General features: G+C 39.3%; 1 protein-coding gene across 50 annotated transcripts in view; it reads left to right on the top strand.

The window, feature by feature from the left end:
• Positions 1-17,821, top strand: part of MAP4K4 (mitogen-activated protein kinase kinase kinase kinase 4) — a 190,458-nt gene that overhangs the window by 126,491 nt on the left and 46,146 nt on the right. For all 50 annotated transcript variants that reach the window (XM_047069939.1, XM_047069955.1, XM_047069948.1 and 47 more), the window contains 4 exons: positions 1,289-1,367; positions 4,701-4,876; positions 7,209-7,281; positions 8,798-9,008. In XM_047069939.1, the coding sequence (XP_046925895.1) occupies positions 1,289-1,367; positions 4,701-4,876; positions 7,209-7,281; positions 8,798-9,008 (539 nt within the window). The remainder of the gene's footprint in view (positions 1-1,288; positions 1,368-4,700; positions 4,877-7,208; positions 7,282-8,797; positions 9,009-17,821) is intronic.

The following is a 17,821-nucleotide window of genomic DNA, read 5'->3' as shown; positions in this document are numbered from 1 at the left end:
CTTTTGAAGATCCCTGAAGTCTGTAGGCTACATTTTATCTTTTATGTAAGTTGTATTTAGATGTGTGACCTGAAATTATGCTGACATCAGATAATAGGCAGTAATTTCTCTTTTCACAATTTAAACTTTAGTGAAACTAAATCCTAACACGTGACATTTTAGTAATACTTATGTTATTACTTTACAAATAGAGGCCTAACTTTTTATCTGTAGAATAATTTTTTTTCTTTTTTTTCTTCCTTTTTTTGGATACTTGTGAAATTTGCTTCTCCCTTTCAGTTAAATCAATGACAACTTCATAAAATTGATTTTTGAGCAGAGACGGGTAGAATTGCAGAGAACAAAGGGACAAAACAGCGTTATCTGCTGGTCCCCCTAAAAAAAGGGGTACACAAAGAATGTGTACATGTCATGCTACATAGTTGCTGCTGAATAAATATTTGTTGAATGAATGAAAAAAATTTCCAATGGCTAAAAATTAGTTTACAGTACAGAAATGGATGTCAGTCTTGAACACCATGTTTCCTCATGTTTCCCTCTGAGGAATTGAGACAGGGATGTATTGCCAGATCCTTTGTTTCAGGTTTTTTTCACAGTGGGAATAGATTGTCTTCTTGGCCCCCATTTCTTAGCTGCCTTGTAAGATTCTTACGAAGGTAAATAAACATACAAAAATGCACATTATCTCTTTTGATATATTAATATGTGCGTTTACACCTGCTATGCCTTTATGGGCAAGTGAAAGAAGTATAAACAGTAAATGCACAGAATCAAACAATCCATTTTGTTCTCTCGTCTTTGCTCCTTCTTAGTAACACTGGCTATAGCAAAAGAACAGTTAACATTTCTGGAGGGCTTCACTGGGCTTATTACTATGTCTAGGCACTCTGTGAATGCCTTTTCAAGCAGTATCTGATTTAATCCTCACAATGACCCTATGACAATAAAATTATTTTCGTTGAGATCTTATAGATGGTGTAGAAACTTAAGCTATTCACTCTTTTAAGACTTTGAATCCATATTTATCTTTGATTTATGAAAACTTTCCAATGTCAATTTGAATTGTGAAATTATGTTCTTCTTGTTGCTCTTGACCTCCTTATCTTTTGCTATGTTTATAAAGGGGGGAATTCAAGGTATATCCTAGGGTTGATAGCTGGATGTCTAAACTGCTTGACATAAAGATTATCAGATGATGGGACAGCGCATTTGATATTTTGAGTGAGCCCTAGAAATTAAAAATGAGTAAAATAAGTGCCATACTGACACAACCATCTCCTTTCCCCAGCTCTCTGTGACATGCATCCAATGAGAGCACTGTTTCTCATTCCCAGAAACCCTCCTCCCAGGCTGAAGTCAAAAAAATGGTAAGCTATGTATGCTTTTGTTGTTGTTGTTGTTCTTTCCTTTTTTAAAACAAATTGTTCCTTTTCAGTTTCGCTCCAAGACAAAATTCTAGCCATTTTCATTCCCAAAGAACGTAAGAGCCAGCACCGTGAAACACCAGTTAAATTGGTTTTTTTCTTGATAAATTCTTTTCATTACAAAATAGTAACAAGTGACCATATGAAATACTGTAACATGGTTAAAGAAAAAAAGTTTCACTTTAATATTTAAGCCCACTTTTAAGTATATTTCTAAGCATTTTCACATTAAAAAGCATAGCTGTACTGACTTTGTAGTTCCTCGGGTAAGATAGGATTTGAACATTAATGGAGGCATTTACTGTAATGATTGCAAAACATTGGAATTATTTGTATCTTTTTCATTCCAGAAATGAGAGGAATGGTCCTCTCTTTGGGCTGCCACCTTTCTTTCTCCCTGCAGCTCACATACTTGCAAAGCCAAAGTTGCTTATGAGTGAAGGGAGATGATGGTGACCTTCCTCGTGAAAGCTTTAAGAATTGTAGCGGTGTGGAAAAGTGTTGATTTGGTTTAGTTTTAAAAGTCTTTACAGGAGAGGGTAGTGCTTTGTTTTCACCTGAGAATGTTGCTCCCTTATTTCTCCTTGAACTTTTTTTTTTTGAGTCCTTTCCTCTCACTTTGTCTCCATTCAGGCTCCTCATGCACGTGGGTCCTCTCCCTTTCTTCCATTCCTGTTTTCCAGGGCACATCTGTCTCACTGGTGCCCACCTCCTACTATGGTGGTTTTTTCCCCTTCTGAAACTATTCTCACTTATTTTCCGATGAGTGTTATCTCCTCTCAGGTTCTTGACTCTAATTCTGAAGTATGTGAAACATCTCAGTTTCAAGCGTTCTTCTGTTCTGGATTTGGTCTTTTAGCCATTACTGTGCTCTTCTTCTTGGTTGCTCATCTTCTGATGTTCTGTGGTTTTCTTTGCCCATCTGTGGGCTTTACATGTACACATGTGTTTTCACTCTTGTTTCTTTCATACTTCTCCCCGTTCCTCACTGTCTTTACCTACCTTTTGTCTGCTGGCAGGAATTTTCTCATTCTACTTACACTGTCTTTAACCACCTTCAACTCCAGATAACTGAGCTTATCTAGTTCCACTTACCAGTTTTTAGAGAGTTCTCTAAAGCCGTACAGTTGTCAAGATTTTAGCCCCACTTGGTCTCTTGTACTGAAACATGGTAGCTGTAGTCATCAATGGTGGGTGGCCAACTTTAGGGAAACCAAATGTGTATAGAGGACATCACCAAGGAGTAAGTTCTGGGGGTGGGTAACACTATCTAGCTAAACTAAATAATGCTATTTTTATTAAAGGGAGTTTATGCTCTGTCTTCAGGGTACCTCACAATTCACAAGTCTTGTCAGCTGGCCCCACTCTGATTATTCTGTCTGTTATTTGCAGTTTGGGATTAACCATTCTGTGTATAATACAGTGATCTAAAAAGACAGCTGTAGATGGCAACAAATCTTCCTGCTTTCTTACACCACATTTTCTTTAAAGTTGATTAGATGCATTTTCATCCATTTACGTCATTGCTGTCATTTTATCCAGGTATTCTGAAAGAATGAGATGATTGCAAACATAGTGTTCTTTTTCCTTTCTGATTGCTATCTTCCTATCCACCAGTGTAAATTTCTCCTGCTGGTTTTAGAGAAGTGATCAGTGAATTCTCTTCTAGCAGAACTTGACAATTGATTTTAAAGAATATATTGTAGATCATTGATTCCCAAATGTTAATTTGTAGACATGGAATGTGAGAATCCCTTTGGAATCTTCATTTAGGGTTCCAACCTCAAAGTGTTTCTTGTTTGTTAGGTCTGAGGAGTGACCCAGGTATTTGTATTTTTAATAAACTCTCAAAGTGGAGTTGATGGGCATTGGAGTTTAGGAATCTCTGTGTTAGAGCAGTTTCCACTACAACTGTGTAGAATCTACCATGTTCCTCACTAGCCACAGAATAAAGTCACAACCTTGCTGTGTGACTTTGAGGACCCTTCTCTGAGCTGATTCTGACCTATTTTTCTGTTCTTTTCCACTTTTTATACTAGCATCAGAAAACGATTCATTACTCCCTAATACTTTTCTCCCTTTGTTCATGTTGTTCCTTTCACTCTGGAATGGTGGCTTCTCTCTCCCATTTCTAGAATATCAACTATCCTACTTTTTTATGCTGGCTAACCCCCTGTAGCAGTAGTTCTTTCTTCCTCTGTAAGGTTGAGTACATACGTGCTATTGTGCGTCCATAGATTTCCTCCACTTTATTTCCTATGTGTATTTCTTACAGAGCCTAGCATAAACAAATGTAAATTGAAATGTAAATATTTGTCGAATTGAAAAAAAATGGGAAATTTGGATGGAAATACAAGACAATAGAAGTGATTCTTCAAAGTAGTGAAGTAATTAGAAAGAACTGAACTAAAGACTGAACAACTCATTCATTCAACAAAAATTTATTACATACCTCTTGTGGTCTGCCATGCTCAGTGCTGGGCATTGCCGACAAGTTGAAAAGTAGAAATCTGTTCCTGACCTGTACCCCAGCAGGGAGACAAACATAAACATGAAGTGTATAGTCTATTAAATGCAAACAACCTTAGAGGAAAGGCTTCTAATTTTGGGCATGTAGGGTGGAGTGTTGCCAAGGAAAGCCTTACCTAAAGAAACCATATCTTAGTCTCAAAAGATAGTATAGTTAAGTGTCTTGGCCAAGGCCATGGATGGGGGTCATCATGAGCCAGGCATGGAGGAAAGGGGAAAAGTAGAAGTAGCTAGTAGGGTAAATGTTTGTGACAGAGTCCTTGCCCTCCTCAGAGCTATTATGTATTTCTGTCTCTGTACATTAAGCATAGAGAACTGATCGAAATGTCGTATTAACAGGTTCAAGAGCCAAAGCATTTGGTCATTTACCAGCTCCTTATCTTTGTGTCCATCCTTGTCTTCCAGGTTCTGGACATCTATCCTGTCTGCCTTCATTTTCACAAAAACCCCTGTGATTAAATGACTAATAAGCAACATTACATTTAAACCTAGTTCATTTAAAGCTGACTGCTTTCAGAGCTCTCTGTGGTGTATTGGTGGTGGTGTGGTATAACTCTTAAACCATGTTTAAGTGATGCTCCTTATCCACAATGGTCCCGGGTTCTTCATACTTTCCCTGTGCATTTGCAGAATGTTCACAGTGAATTATGAAGCTCTTGTATGTTTTCAGACTAATAATTTACTGATATTTTGGAGCTTTGCTCTTTGCAGTAGAAATTCGATGATCTTTGTTACTTTCTCTTACAGGTCAAAGAAATTTTTTAGTTTTATAGAAGGGTGCCTGGTGAAGAATTACATGCAGCGGCCCTCCACCGAGCAGCTTTTGAAACATCCTTTTATAAGGGATCAGCCAAATGAAAGGCAAGTTAGAATCCAGCTTAAGGACCACATAGACCGGACCAGAAAGAAGAGAGGAGAGAAAGGTATTAATCTGTTTTTATTTTCATCTTAAAAAAAAAAAATTTGAGGTTTTTGCCCACCAGAATAGGTTACTCCTTTTCCACCCAGGAGTTTGTGCTCCCTTGGCTGGTGCTGGCATAGTTTGTCTCTGCTCTGCGGGTCAGCCATGAGCCTCAGGGCCAGCCCGGCTCAGGTGGAGTAGACCGGAGCTGCATGCTATGTCACCAAGCTGACACCAGATAAACCGCCACTGTGGCTGGTCAGCATGAAGGGATGTTTCTCTTGTTCCTCCTCAGGAACATGTCTTTGTTGCTGCTCTTTTTACTTCATTATGTGCATTTGCATTCTGAATAAGGCACTCAAGGTTTATTGAGCACCAGCTGTGAACATCACCATCCGTGTGTTCATTGCATGTCTCTCCTACTTGAGAACCCTCTGGGTTTCTTACTGCTTTACTCTGTGCAGGTGGTGTGGCCAGGCCTGGGCCACATGTGTGCCTGACTACTTTTCTGTCACCATAGCACAACGTGAACATGTTAATTATTTAATGTTTCTTTCTGTTCCTGGTGTCTTGGTTTTATATCTCTGTGTGGTCTGTATCTACCTGTCCGGAGCACCGTCTGTCTCCTTGCTGTCCAGCAAGATGGAGCTCAGGCTTCTCCACCATCTTCCGCCTTCACCGAGGCCTCCAGCTCACATTGATCTTTCTGTTTTATGAATTCTTATCATAACTTTACAGAACAACGTTTGATAACTGGCATCTTGATGGTGAATTTTTTTGACGTTCAAATTTCAAGGCCAAAAGAGAAACTAAGAAGAGCAAGTTCAAGGCAGTAAAAAGACTTGGTCACAGTCCTCTTTGGAGGTCTGTAGTGAGCTTTTTACATGTTCTTTTCAGTCTTCAGAGCTACATTATCAGCGATGCTCACAACTACTTTTGGTCCTCTGATATATTCAGTTATAAAAGTAATTAAGTTTGGTATGTTAAGCTATGCAGTTACAATAAGTGAACTGAAATTTGAAAACAAAGCTTTTTTGGGGGTGGGAGAGGGAGGTTATTTGTATATTGAATCATTTTCCCAGTATGTACTTTCTTAATAGCTCATCGTCATGGAGCATTTGCTCCGTGCCAGGCGTTTACGGAGTACTCCGCCTGGACTCTTGTGCACATTTGTGGATGGGAATTATGGAGCACTTTATCTTCATTTCTTTATTTTCAAGTTACATTCATTTACCTTTCAGATACCCTCAGCCTCTTGTCAATAATTAATAGTTCATAGTACCAAATCGTAAACATAAGAGAGTACTACTTAAAAGAATCTAAAGATTACTTAGGTTAGAATTTCCTTTGGAAGCTAACCTATTTTTATGTTCTTTAAAATTATACAGTTTTGATGGTCTTCTCAGTGAAAAGAACTTATGTTGTATATATAGACTGATGAATCTGTAGATACGTGTGTTTAGAATTATATATAATGTAGACTGACCCCATTTTAAGTTTTCAGAACTGTTTTTCTTACCGAGATACTGATTTCCAACTTCTGTGTCTCTGAAAAAAGTTAGAAATGTGGTTTTTGTTTGCAAATAGACTTGTTTTACACATCTCTTCAACCTTTCTAGTTTTGATTGCTCTCTGGAGTGAAATTGTTCACTCAAAGTTTAGGTACTGACCTTAAGTACAAGGTCTGTTGCTTGGGGTGACGTAGTATAAAACCTGCTGATGTGAAAACAGGTTGCTCATGTTGACATTTTTGCTTAATGTGGTGAAAGAAGAGCACCTTCTCTCTCCTCCTCTTGCTGTATTGTTTTTGCACCGATTTTTCCCTGGCTTCACCTTTGTAATATGTGGGGACATTGGATTTTGTCTCTCAATGCCCCAAGTACTTCCTGTACTTCACTCATCAGTCCCGCAGACCTTTCTCTCTGCTGCACTCTGAGTGGCTCCCTGAGTGCCAACAGTAACCAGATGACATCTCCTAGTTGCCTTAGTTTGGGCAGTTAATCTCTTTCTTTAGCCTTTTGGCATCAATGGGATTTTGCCAATTTGCTGATGCATTGGAGTCACTTTTCTTGAGTGTCAAGAGCTTGAGCACCCCTCTCACAGCCCTGTACCCCCTCACCAGTGTATCCCATAAGGGACTGTCTTGAATACAGTGAAATCTGCTCTTCCATGGGGAGTAAGGGTGGCCCAGGGAATTGGGTGTCACCCCGCTCCTTCCCCAGGTACTCCATATACATTGTCATTTTCATAAAGAATGTATCGTTTATTTTCTGCCATAGTGCTCTTAGAGATGTTTGCGTGTACATCCATGTGTCATGATTTGTGAACTGTTCCATTTATCTTGTCCTTTATAGATGAAACCGAATATGAGTACAGCGGGAGTGAGGAAGAAGAGGAAGAAGTGCCTGAGCAGGAAGGAGAGCCAAGGTAATAATGATGAAGCCACTGTTCAGCTTCCTGCTTTATGAAGAGGTTGTTTCATGCTAATGCCAGGATTTCAAAAGATGCCTGCGTAGTTCGAAGAAATCTTAAAGTACTTTGAAAGTACCTTAATCTCTTCATTCTTCTTCATTCTTCAAAAGATTCTTATGAACACTTTTCTCCCTCTGGATTCTCTTATTCAGTGGTGCTTTACCAAGATTGCACCGTTTCCCCTCCCCCAGTTATTTGGAAATGTAGAATGTTGTGTTTGGTTCTGAGGAAAGGGATCTTGCCGCTGGCACTTACTGCTCCAGAAGGCATGGATGGTAAATGCTGTGATGCGTATTAAATAGTCCTACCCACAAAGAACTGTCCTGCTCATGGGCCAGTAGGGCCTCCATTGAAAAACACTGCAGTCTTTACTAAAATGTTTTCTGTTTTGTTTTGTTTTGCTCTTCCCACAAGTGTGGTTACCAGTATTGCATTTTTTCTCTGAGTGTATATAATGTCCTGACCCATCTACTAGTCTATGTTTTGGTTATCTGTGGCTTCCCAAGGTACAGTGAAGCAGAAGGTTGAAGGTTTGCTAGTATGAACCTTATAGTAACTATTCAAGGAATATGAGATTTTGAAATTTTAATAATGGTCTTGCCTGGCAGTCCTTTGTGCTTTAGCCACACAAAACTTACTGAACAAAAGGAGGCTGGAAGGGCGTGTTGAGAGACCTATAGGGACCCACGTGTGGGCGGTGGGGGTTTGAAGAGAGCACATGAAGAGATGAGAAAATCTTTTGATAAAACTCCGTAATATCCTTTTCTTCATACGTAGGAGAATGTTTTAATCCATCTGAGACTAAATATTTTCTAGTAATTTGAATCGATTTCATGAGAAATATAATTGTTTTGGATAGGAGTATGATAGAAAGAGAGAGTGGTTTCAGGAGATTGATTTGCCATGTTATTTCTGGGCATTGGAAGTAGAGTGGTGGCTCTCAGCAGGGAGACCAACTAGGAATGATGTTGTTTATCTCCCAGTGGCTCATTCTTGGGACCCACTTGGGCTCAGCTGCTTACTCTGGAAATAGGCAGTGGGAGGGCATACGTGACAAGACTTAGTGGACCAGAAGAAGAAGGGAAGGGTAGTGCTGAAGATTACTCTGATCATTCTATTGTGGTAGACTCAGAACGTGATGTTGCTTTTATTGGTGGGAAATAAGGTGGTCAGAGAGGGACTAATGAAGTGGGAGAAGAGGATTTCAACTTTCCTTTTATAGGGTTTGAGTTGATGTGAGAATCCGGAGTTAGAGATGTCTTGTCATGCAGACATCCCGGACAGAAACAGATAAAGGATGTAATACTATTGAGTTGTAGATACAGTTATTCCTATGTTTAGTTGAGTCCCAGGGTGGAAGGAACTCATTAAGAGGATGAATGAGAAATGGAATAGCATGCTGAGGCTGCTGTCTCATCCGGAGGGCAGAGTGATCTGTGACTACTCCTGAAAGCTCTGCCTTTTCCTGCAGCTCCATTGTCAACGTGCCTGGTGAGTCGACGCTTCGTCGGGATTTCTTGAGACTGCAACAGGAGAACAAGGAACGTTCCGAGGCTCTTCGGAGACAGCAGCTACTGCAGGAGCAACAGCTCCGGGAGCAAGAAGAATATAAAAGGCAGCTGCTGGCAGAGAGGCAGAAACGGATTGAGCAGCAGAAAGAACAGAGGCGGAGGCTGGAAGAGGTAGGAAGAGGGAAATGTCCAGTGGGTATTCTCTTTCGTTATTCACACTGGTAGCCAGACACTCAAAGGAATGTTTTCTGTAGCCTCCTGATGTGATACCTTTCCCCTGCAGGTAACTGGCTAGTTAGGTAACTTAGCTAGTCAGGTAACTTCAGAAGGAAGGCTTCTGTCTATGGTTTTGGACTGTCAGGTCTTCACATTCCTTGAGGTCTTTGAAATGTTTTCCTTGCTTGTAAAAACTGAAGGACCTGCCCCACCATTGTGCTAGATGCAGAGCAGCAGGGTCCCAGAGACCGCATCATACCAGTTCTGGAAAGGCTGTTTCTGTTTGTGGTTTAAGTTGGCCAGTTCAAGCTTGACCTGACTTAGTTTCTTCTCTTGGCCTCTGGATCTAAGTTCATGTGTACATATTTTTCTGAAACTTCAGACTTTTTCACAGGAAAAACATTTTTTTTGGTACAGACACCTTAACTTTAGTTTTTTATAAATGCCTTAACTTTAGGCACACACTATAATAAGGGATGAAAAAAAGAATTACATTGGGTATAATACAAATGCTGTTCTGTAATCTAATTGTTATCTAGTGAGATTAATTATATCCTGTGATAGGGAAATGCATTTTTGTACTACCTGCTGCTCATTTAATTCATTAATACTAAGCACCACTGGTGATGTGGTTACCCACAACTTGTTCGTTTGTGATTCATAGAAGTGTTATTTCTCTTTTCACTTGGGGCTCAAAGAAACTTTTGATTTTATTTTCCTAACTACCTTTCATAATATGTCTCACAGCTCCACGTTTCTCATTCATAATAGTACAACTCCCAGTTTCTCATTCATAGTAGTCTCCACTTAATTCATACACCTTATCGCTTCACATTTCTTATGGCAGAAAAAGAACTCAAAACAACAAAAAAGCCCTGTATTGATACTAAACAGTGGAATTTAATTTAGATAACAGCACATATTACACAAGTTAGTTAGGAGTGTATTTGGGTTGGGGGGAATCTTTGTTTTGTGTGTTTTATAGCCTGAATTCTGCAAAACTTACACTTTTACCTGAGTTAGAAAACCAGTGTCTGTCTAGCTAAGGAGAATGGAAATGTTCAGCCTGGGCTTGCAGAAAAAAACATAGGACATAACCTTCCTCTGTAGGAGGGACAATATTGCTGTTTGTGTAACTCTTTTTGTGGCTTCTTTGCAAACTCTTTTGTAGTATTTTTAAGACTTTCTCCATGTTCTTTGAACATAACAGAAACCCAGAGTAGTCCAGGGTTTTTCAAGGTTGCCTGTTGACCATGGACTTCATATATGAGAATGCTTGAGTTTTGAGGCTCAATTTCCAATTGTGTCTTTATGCAACATTCTCCACTGTCCATTTAAATCCTGGGCTCTACTTTCCCTGAGGACACGATACAGGTTAGTTTGGTGGTTTGTAGCTTTAGCTCCAGCCCGTTTATAACACAGAATTTGCTACAGAAATTGCTTTCGTGCCAAGTGGTAGTGAGACAAGTGTTCGTTATCCAGCCTCTGTGGCCAGTAGGGAGTGAGGATTACAAAGTGAAGACCAGCACTGGCTAGAGGAGAGACACTAAAGTTTTACAGCCATTTTGTTTTATTAGTTAAAATAAAGACTTGAGGATTAAGGATGTCTGCTAAGTGAGAACTTTGTACTTTACTTGCTTTAATTAGCCCTTTAATTTCAACTTCTTAGTAAAAGTTCAAACTCACAGTCATCTCTTGGCACCTCTTAATCAGAAAAGATGGAGCTAGGTATGAAACAGGGCACATTTGCATGAATAGAATCCACTGATTTGGATTCTTGGTAATCTAGCGCCTTTTTTCTAGCCCAGGGTAATTAAGCATTGTCTATACTCTAGGTCCCAGAAGGTAATTTGGGAATATTTGAGCCCATAAATGATTTGTAGCCCTTTATTGGCATTAAACCTTCAATCAGAACTGTGTGGGGAATAGGGATTCTTTTTGTTATTAGCAAAGTAGGTAAAGATGGTTAGCCTCAGTCATGAGATAAATGACAGTTAAAACTGAAAGGAGATGACAAATATCTGGCAATGACTGGCGAAAAGAAATGGCCCAAGAGTCAAGGTTGTAGGGAAACTGAGTATAGGTTTTCCTTTCTATGCAGCTGCCATTAAGATCAGGCTTATTGGTGCTAAGGACTCCTGTCACCACCATTTCTATTTCTGAGCTCTCTTTGCAGGTTAGTGCTTTTGCCCTGCCTAAGTTCTTCATCTTTAAGAAATCTCTGTGTATATACTCCACTCTTCCTTTGCTCCTTGAAATGTGCTGATAGGATCTCTCTCCTTTGTTTTCCTCTGCTTCCTCCTCCTTGGCTTCTGCATGAACTGGAGATCTTAGAAGCCCTTGCAGATATTTTTGAGTCTTGTCTCTCAGTTTTGCTGACAATGAGGTTTCTGTTTCTGTTTTCCATTTTCCTTGTTGCTTTTGGATGGTCCCAGGCTAAAAAGGGGAGAATGCTGAGCTCAGGCAGCCAAGTTTGTACTGGCAGCTTCGTCCACTCCTTTTCTGGACCTCACAGCTCCTCTAGTGTTTGACTTTGCTCCTCAGTCTTTCTCATCAGGATCCACTCAGGGTTTTCTCCGCTTACTCTAAGTATTCCGTCCATATTCAAGACCCCGTGTGGTAATGACCCAGCCTCAAAAATTTTAATATTACCATTTACTTTTCATATTTAGATGCATCATCACACCTCTGGCTCAAATAGAATTGTTGCCTCTAGCTCGTTTTTTTCCCCATAAAAATTGTTCACAGCCCAGCTTTTTCTTCCATTCTTTCCTTTTTTTTTTTTTTTGAGCACAAATGAATATTTGATTGTATTGTTGTCTTATCCTAATGGTTTGTGCTCTCTTTGCATTGAGTCTGGATTTGGTACCTATTAACTATGTCTTCCTACTCCCACCACATCCACATATTTGATTAGCATGTTTTCTCATTCTTCATCTAATTTTAATACAAATATGAAGAGAACATCTGATCAGCAGTCTAAGTTAAGATTGCCATGTTAGTTGGTGTACTTCAGATGTTTTTTGAACCTGTTACATATTTCACTAAGTTTCCGTTTGCTAGTAGATACTTCCTCATTTCGACCTCAGGAAAACTTACCTAATTATTGGTAAAAGCAAGATACATTTGTCTGTGTTTGGTGTGCTACTTTAGTAAAAGGAAATTTCTTAGGGAAGATTTGTTTTTTTTTTTTTTTTTTTTTATATGAAGTTTATTGACAAATTGGTTTTCATACAACACCCAGTGCTCATCCCAAAAGGTGCCCTCCTCAATACCCATCACCCACCCGCCCCTCCCTCCCACCCCCCATCAACCCTCAGTTTGTTCTCAGTTTTTAACAGTCTCTTATGCTTTGGCTCTCTCCCACTCTAACGTCCTTTTTTTTTTTTTCCTTCCCCTCCCCCATGGGTTCCTGTTCCATACTAAAATAATCAATTATGCATATTAAAAAAAAACAACAAAACGAGAATGTGCTGATGGCACCAAAGATTTGTTTTTTAGCAGGACTTTGGTGCCATCAGCACATTCTCGTTTTGTTGTTTTTTTTTTAATATGCATAATTGATTATTTTAGTATGGAAGAGTCACAATCAAACTTCTTAGTTAAGGTTAGAATTTATCCTTTCCTTAGAGAAAAGAAAAAGACAGCAAACCAATTTCCTGTCTCTCCAGTCTTCCCCTTTGGGAAGATGACCGCAGTGCCTATGCTCTGTAGACTTTTTAGGCCCTGGAGGTGTAGCTGTCACTTGGTGATTTGGGCTGCCTCGAGTTGGGGGTAAATGTTAGTGTCAGCCCCAGTGGTTTCTTTGCTTTTTCTTCCACCAAGAGGACACATGGTTATATTCATTCCTGTCATTTCTACAAATTTCAAAGTGACTAAAAACTTAGAGGGGTGGGTGAAAGTGGAAGAAATTAAAGATAAAGGAAAGCAAGAGAAAAACAGTTTTTCTATGTGAAGTGAGATCAGTACTGAAGCTGAATTATAACACTAGAAAAATGTAAACGTTTCTAAGAAAAAAAGTTAATAAACTGCCCCATGTATTTGTTGGCTGCGAGATCTTGGAAGGAAGGCATGGTGCTTTACCCCAACCGAATCCTTTACCCCAACCGGATCTTCACATATCTTAAAGGAATAGGAACCATTTCCTCACCCCACTTTGCTTACATGAAGGCCTTTGTTTGGCAGATCATGATTGTCTCCCATCACAAGTACATATTAGCACAGTGCTACCTTTTTTTACATACATGCATCTGGGTGTGCAGGTGCCCCTGTAGCCCACGCCCTGCCTTCTCTGTCAGCAGCTCCATTTTTTTTTGCAGAGGGTAGCTGTCTTGTCTTTCAGCCTCCTTATAAGTTCTCACATGTTCTTTTGGCATCCTAGTCTAGCATCTGGTTATATTTACAGTTAAATTTTGTAAGAGTTAGCTTAATTCACCAAATGTTACTTGTTGCCTAAAGATGGGGAAGAGTTGTCTTTGGGGGGAAGCAAATAATTTTTCTACTAAGGCCTCATCAGAACTGGCAGGAAAAAAACCTCAAGGATTGGTGGTATGTTTGTGAAGTAACATGACCCCGGAAGTGCTTGGAAATGGCTGAATGTGAAAACCAGACTGGTTTATTAAAGTCTGTTAGTTTCTACAACAGTAAGTCCAGTGAAGTGTGTTTAAATGGACCTCACCATTATCAACGTGATCTATTTAGAAAAGTTTTTAAATACCAAACTAGAAAGGGAGCCTAATTAAAGCATAGCTGGAAAAGTACATATTTACTTGGGCATGCTTGGGAAAATTTAAATAATAAGGAATTCTCTTTATAATTTGAGAGATGTAGAAATCACTTTATAGCATCATGCAGTTTTTTAGTTTCTTTGATTTTGTTTTCAAAGAGTGATTTAAGAAAATAATGATGACATCAATTTGCAAATGCTTCAAAGGATTATGTCATGTTTTTCATTCTTAGTGGGGTAAGCCTGAAAAGGCATGTTCATTAGAGTTTCATAGGTTTTGTTATTTGAAATCACAGGCATAAGGTTAATCCAGTATGAATTGATGTTACTTAGTTGATGGTTGATGGCATATGTTTTATTTTGGGCTGTTTTCTTTTGAGGTTCTTTAGCAAGAGGCCAGTTTTTCACATTAATCATCTATTAAGGTATATTTACTAAGAGATTTCTTTTAGTTTTAATTGTCTCCCCTCCCTTAAATTAAGAGCCTCTTCTGAGTATAGTGGTTTTTATGGTTCATAGTTTAAATTCTTGCTCTTAGTCCAATTTACAGTTTCAAATGTTAGAGCATAATGTGGAAGAAGAATCAGTAATTGCATTGTTTTTTGCCTTAGCCATCAGTCTTGTCAACCAGTTGGTTTTCATACCAGGACTTGCTTAGTGGGCCAGTCCTAGGAAATACAGCACTTTCCACATTGTCTTATTGATTTTTAAAAAGCATGTGACTTATGTTACCTACAAGACTTGGAGGAGAGGGCTCTGTCTAGTTTATCTTTGTATACTCACCATAGTGCTTAATATTTCTCAAATGGATGAATCAATCATTTGTAGTCCTACATGCATCTCTGGAAAGAAGGGACTTGTTCTTGAAGTTTATGCCTGTTCTTAAATGGACTTCTGGGTTTGAGATCTCTAATTTGAGTTCCAGAGAGACCTTAGAGAACTTTAAAGGATTTTGTAGAATATTCTGAGGCATAAAAGGTGTGTTGTGTAAAGTACGAGGCACTAACCAAATGTAACAATTCTTGTTTAAGCTTTTATGTACTTTCCAAGTGATCTTGAAAAGATGGCGTTATGATTTGATTGGATCTTGTTGGGACCTAGAGATATGAATGGATTCTTTAGTGCTTTATTACTCTAAACTCTAAATGTTGGAGATAAAATCACAGTAGTTTTTCTCTTGGATGCCGTGTGTTCGGTGTGAGGGTTGGATTCAACCCAAAAAAGTATTTATTGTGATATTTACTACAGAGCAGAAAAGGTAAGTGAAACAGGATTCCTGCTCTCAAGGAGCTTATGGTCTTTTGTGTGTGTGTGTGTTGATTTAGCAACCAAGAGTTTCTTTCATAGGAAACAAGAAAAAGCTTTTTGGAGGCTTTCATTTGACAGTTGAGAACATCAGTTGTAGCCTATTCGTGTTTGTAAGATATTTGCTTACTCTTATTTTATGATGTGCATTTTGAATAAAACTTATAATTTTTTTAATTATGGCAAATAATTACATAATAACCGTTACATTGATTTAGGAAAACAGTTGAAGAAAAATAACATGATGCTTATTACCTCACTTAAAATTTTTTTTTATATTTATTTATTTTGAGAGGGGGAGTGCAAGCAGGGGCGGGGCATAAAGAGAGGGGGAGAGAGAGAATCCCAAGTAGGCTCTGCATTATCAGCACAGAGCCTGATGTGAAGCTCGAACTCACAAACCGTGAGAACATGACCTGAGCCGAAATCTAGAGACGGATGCTTAACCAGCTGAGCCACCCAGGCACCCCAATGCTTACCTCACTTTCGTTGAGAAATCCCAGTGAAGTGACTAAGAAACAAAAATGGTATAAACAAGGACAACGAGAACAAGAAAGGAAACCAAATTGTGGAAGTTAGATAGTACATGGAAGAGTAAAGACTGTAAGAAGGCTAGTACTGCAAATTCTGGAAGAGTCAAAAATGAGAGGCAACAGGTGGGGCTAACAGCATGTAGATATGGAGAGTTAGATTCTCCCACCCCAGGCAGCCAGGCTACTCTGTTCCTTCTCCCCTGTGGGAACAGATACAGACTTCCTAGAAAAAGTGAACAACAGCCTCAGTATATGAAGAATTCAGGCACAACTGAGTATGTGGAGAGAGAAAGAGTGAAAACAAGGGCATTAATTGGAAGTCTAAGTATTCACCAGTATGACTGCATGCACACTCACCTCAGCTCCCACAGTGTTGGCGGCCACACTTATTACAGATGCCATTTCTTTTCCTACACCTTCTGCTCAACCCAGGCAGGAGATAGGGAGGATTCTGAGAATACGGCAGAGATTCCTCTCTGGAGATACTGACTAGCCCAAGGGACAAAAAGCCCCAGTGAAATGCCCATGCTGCTTCCCGTCATCTTACTGTGAAGCTTAATAGTTACCAACCACTCTCCATAGCCCTTATAATTTCCTTTTTATTGTCTTAAATGTGAATGGACAGCCAAGATTGTGGGCACTGAGAAAAACCTTTAACATGAAAGACAAATAGAAAAAGGATCTTGAAGGAAATAGTGTAGGGAACAGAAACTATTGCACACAACAGACACATGCACATGTGTAGGATCTTAATATCCCTCGAATGAGAAGAACAAATAATATTCATGAAACGATGTTCAGAAACTAAGAATTTTTGAAGTTTTTACATTTTTTAAAAACTTTTAATTATTTAATTTTGAGAGAGATGGGGAGGGAGGCAGAAAATCCCAAGCAGGCTCTGCACTGTCAATGCAGACCCCAGTGCGGGGCTCAAACTCAAAAACTGTGAGATTGTGACCTGAGCCAAAATCAAGAGTCAGACCCTTAACTGACTGAACCACCCAGGCGCCTCTGAAAAGTTTTTATAAATTAAAACTCCCAGAACGTTGTGGGGGGCGGGGGGGGGTTAAGTTTATGATGAACAGAAGAAAAACCAAATCAATTCAGGGGGTTTAACAACCATTTAATTAGATGGTGTAGGAAATAATTACTGTAGGGAGAACTACAGAACTAATTCAAGGAAAGTTTCCAGAGCTAAGAAATACAAATTTCTGTACTGACTGAAAGATGTACTGAGTCTCCTGCACAATGAATGAAAAAAGACCCATACAAAGGTACATATATCGTCTTGACAGCTCACAATGTCTGGGATGAAAAGAACATCCTAAAAGCCATGGTGGGTGGAGCAGGTAGAGGGTTGGGGTGTGCATGGGTCTTGTACTAAGTATCAGGAATCTGAATGGTCTGAGATTTTCCAGGAGCACCATCAGAAACTAGAAAATGACATAGCTGTGCTTGCAGAAATCTGAGGGAAAATTACTAGCCTGAGTCAAAATTATATGTACCTTGTGAGAGTAAAGGTTCTGTGGCCTGCGAAGTCCCTCAAGCCTTTTGCCTTGTTTTCACTTCTCAGGAAGCTACTGGAGAACGTGTTCCAGCAAATGAGGACGAAAGTGGCAAGGGCTACAGGAAACAGGATCCTGTACAGGAGAGAGTTCAAAAGAATTCCTAGGAAGTTGGTGGCCAAGCATAGGCTACCTGGAGAGCAAGCAGTCTTGGTTGGTGTAGGGGAAGAAAGGGGTGTGAGAGGTTAAATCTCTAGGAAGAATGCCTGATTGACTTGACCATATTGGAAGGAGGACTATGGTGGTGCAAGAGACTTTACAGATGATTTTGTGATAGACCCATAGAAAACCAGTGAAAGAGACCACAACAACAAAAATAAGGCAATTAATAGCTCCTCCAAACACTAAATTTTGCCTTGAATGTGGTTTTCATTTAATCAGAAATTGTCACATGACTAGACTGGGAACATGGAATGGTGCTGTGGATGGGTATTCTTTGGGGGAGAAGTCAATAGATGGTGTCTAAAGTGGAAATTTTTTTAAAAATAGCTCTTATGAAAGTGTTATTTAAAAATCAGGAGGCAAATACTGTGAGAAAAACAAAAGGCATTGGAAGTGATTCTACCTTGGGAATCACGAATTGGGGGTGAGGAGAAATGGGGCACCTTATTTTTGACATACACCTTATAATTCATTTTG

Source organism: Lynx rufus, unplaced genomic scaffold (assembly GCF_022079265.1).
Source record: "Lynx rufus isolate CCGP_SWC_20201006 ecotype Redwood Valley unplaced genomic scaffold, mLynRuf1.p SCAF_8, whole genome shotgun sequence".
Classification (NCBI taxonomy): Eukaryota; Metazoa; Chordata; class Mammalia; order Carnivora; family Felidae; genus Lynx; species Lynx rufus.
This window is presented reverse-complemented; position numbering and strand designations above follow the sequence as displayed.